Genomic DNA, 3,165 nt, shown 5'->3' on the forward strand with positions numbered 1-3,165 from the left:
TCGAATATAATGTGTGTGTATGTGTGCGCATGTGTGTGTGCGTGTGTGAACTCTTTCTAATCAAGATTTGTTACAAGAAATCAAATATAAAAAGAATTATAAATAATATAAGAATACTAAATTTGAATCCCTTCAACTAATTACTCTCAAACATATCATTAAAACTATTCATTCATAATCCAAATACACCTCAAATTTAGGCCTCATGAAGAAATTATGATGTCTATAACTAGATTAGAAAAAGAATCACAGTAACAAATGCCCCGTCTCTTTCTTTTGATTTTGGTATGAAATTGAGTGGATAGTACATAGGTAGGTATCTTTTTCCAAAGCACAGCATGAGGTTTTTGATCGGCCCTGTTGTTCGAGTTCTCATTACCGATCGGCTGGAAAGAAGGGAGCAATTTTTATTCTCGCCTTCATATTTATGCCTATAGCTACTGTTTTTCTCAGCTTCCATGGCGTCAAGATTTGTTAGTAAGAGAAAACTCCTGAAGAACGACATCAACACATTTCACTCATATTCTCTTAACGGCAGTAACCCTGACACCCAACAAGCACCGCAAATCAACAAAGCATCCCATTATTTTCACAGAGCAAAACGCATTGACAGGGTTCGGGTTTTACTTCACAACAAACCTTGGACACCCTCTCTACCAAAAGCTCTTGAGAGAATCGAGCTCGACACCTTCGTTGTATCACAGGCCCTGCGCACCAGTAAACTATTGCCACTCACAGCTCTTAGCTTCGCAGAATGGTTGAAATCCAAGCCGGAGCTGTACAACAATCAGTACACTCACCACTCAATTATAAAAGTGCTCAGCGATACTGGAAAAGTGGAAATCGTGCAGAGCATGGTCGAAGAAATTAAGTGTGGTAAGTACAAAAAAGTTTCTATTAGTTATATGGATTTATTGCGCTGGAATGCCAGAGCTAGAAATTTTGAAGGGGTCGAAAACATTTGGATTGAAATGAAAAAGAAAATGAATGAAGAAGAGGAAGAACCTTTAAAACCCAATGCAGAGTTTTATAATATCTATATTGATATGATTGCAGAGAGGGGTGGGTATAGTGAAGTGGGTAGTCTTTTCTTAGAGATGATTGAGGTGGGTGTTCTTCCTAATGTTAGGACTTACACTGTTCTTATTAAGCACCTTCTAAAATTGGGTAAGTTGAATGAGGCATTTGAGGTGTTCAAGAGATTACCCACATTGAGGGTCAAACATACTGCCAAACAGTACACTTTATTGGTGGAGGAGTTCGCTAGAATGAATGATGTGGAGTCAATGAGATTGCTTGTTCGGGAGATGCAAAATGATGGGGTTTTGCCTAGTAGAGCATTGATTTCAGCTGTGAGAATTTTGAAGGATGCGGGGTTGGAGGAAGAAGCTGAGGAGATAGTGGGCTACCTTTTGCCTGATGCTAATATTGAGGCTCTTGGAATATCAGAAATGTTTGATCTTGGTAGTGATGACAATGAGAATGGTGATGTCGATGGTTATGGTGAAGATGAGGGTGTAGATAATTCAGGGGAACCTAGTCAGAATTTGAAACCTTGGCTGAATCCAAATGCCTTAGCAAATGCCCTAAGTGATTGGAATGATGCAACGATTTTTTCTCTTGAGAGGGCGAATCTCGTGTGGAACACAAGATTGGTGTGCAAGGTTCTGAGGGCATTTAAGAAAATCGATGCAGCTTTGGAGTTTTTCCATTGGGTTGCTCACCAGCCAGGGTTTGCACATGATATCTACACAATCTCGAGAATGGCTGTGATGTTGGCACGTAAAGGGAAAGCTGAAGCAGTAGATCGCTTACTTTTGAGGGCAAGGTCAGAAGAATTAAAGTTGTCAGTAAGCACAATGAGATTGATAATTGAGGCTTACGGTGTATCAATGTATCCAGATGCAGCATTGAGGGTTTTCAAAGAGATTGAATTATTTGGTTTGAAACCCAACAGATTGTTGTATTCATCTCTGATTCATACTCTTGTGAGATGTAACCAGGGACTGAAGGCCAAGGAAATTCTTGAGGAAATGATATTTGCCAACATCTGCCCAGACATTCAGATATTTACTGTTCTAATGCAGGACTTTGGGAGAGCAGGTGATTTAAAAACTATGCAGCTGCTTTTTCAATGGATCAACCAGAGCGGTGGTAAGCCAGATGCACATTGCTATAGAATTCTTATCCATGCTTATTGTGAGAATGAGAGAGCAGCACTCGCATTCAGGCTTTTTGAAGACATGAAAAGTACAAATATGAGGCTTGATACTGAAACCAAATCCTTACTGGTGAATAGTCTCTGGACGCAGGGTAAGTTGAGAGAGGCAGCAGATGTAGAAGATGAATATGAGAAAGAGGGACTTAATTTACCTAAGGCCTTGCCTGGCAGTATATGGAAGGCAAGCGGTGGAGATTTAATGCTAATATATGATATTGTTTCAGAAGCTTTTTATAAGTCAAACTCTAATTAGATGCCGATCTTCGGAAACTGTTTTTCCTTCAACAGTCTATGGCTTTCCTTTTGCACTATGCAAGCGTAAATATCTCTCTTTTTAAACCTACACGCCTTATGTTTTCTCAATCGATCTCTATTATCTTTAGGTTATCTAATCCTGTCAGAAATACATGTTTGTCTGACTAATCTCAGATCGTTATGCTATTTTACTTCAGATTGTACAAATGTGGTTAATGTAAATTTAAAAAATTGCAAGAGTGATCCGGATATAGCTTGCTACCCAACACCTCCAAACTCACCGAAGTAAAAATCTGAAGAGGGTCTCTGGCAATCAAATATGGAGTGAATTGTGAGTTGTAACACCATATTTTTTGTGTAATTTGGACAACTTGGGCCCTCAGAAACACTCGTCTCTCTCTTTTATGATTAGCATTGAGCATATTATTAGTAACTACTAGTGGCTTTTTCAAAAAAATGCTGAAAATGCTAACTTGGGAAACAAATGCTATGCTTCGCACGTCTAGGATTAAGGTCTTTGTATAAGGCTACGTTTACTCATGGAATTTGTCTGTCTAGTTCAGGGAATATGTGTTAACACCTCAAGTGGGTTCTTTATCCATTTGAGTAGTTTTAGCTGAATTCGGGAGAAAATTTATGTCACGCCATGCCACTCTTCCCGCTGATAAAACCTGTCTGCTTGGTTTTTG

The 3,165-nt window shown here is 39.1% G+C and overlaps 1 protein-coding gene across 1 annotated transcript; it reads left to right on the forward strand.

Annotated features, from left to right (window-relative positions):
* Positions 1–270: 270 nt before the first annotated feature.
* LOC149557747 (pentatricopeptide repeat-containing protein At5g66631-like) lies at positions 271–2,506 on the forward strand. The gene has a single exon (XM_089832270.1). It carries the CDS (start codon positions 459–461, stop codon positions 2,472–2,474), a length of 2,016 nt encoding a protein of 671 aa, XP_089688396.1. The 5' UTR covers positions 271–458; the 3' UTR covers positions 2,475–2,506.
* Positions 2,507–3,165: the final 659 nt, after the last annotated feature.

Source organism: Cupressus sempervirens, chromosome 5 (genome assembly GCF_028749045.1).
Source record: "Cupressus sempervirens isolate cs-2001-9-10 chromosome 5, ASM2874904v1, whole genome shotgun sequence".
Lineage (NCBI taxonomy): Eukaryota > Viridiplantae > Streptophyta > Pinopsida > Cupressales > Cupressaceae > Cupressus > Cupressus sempervirens.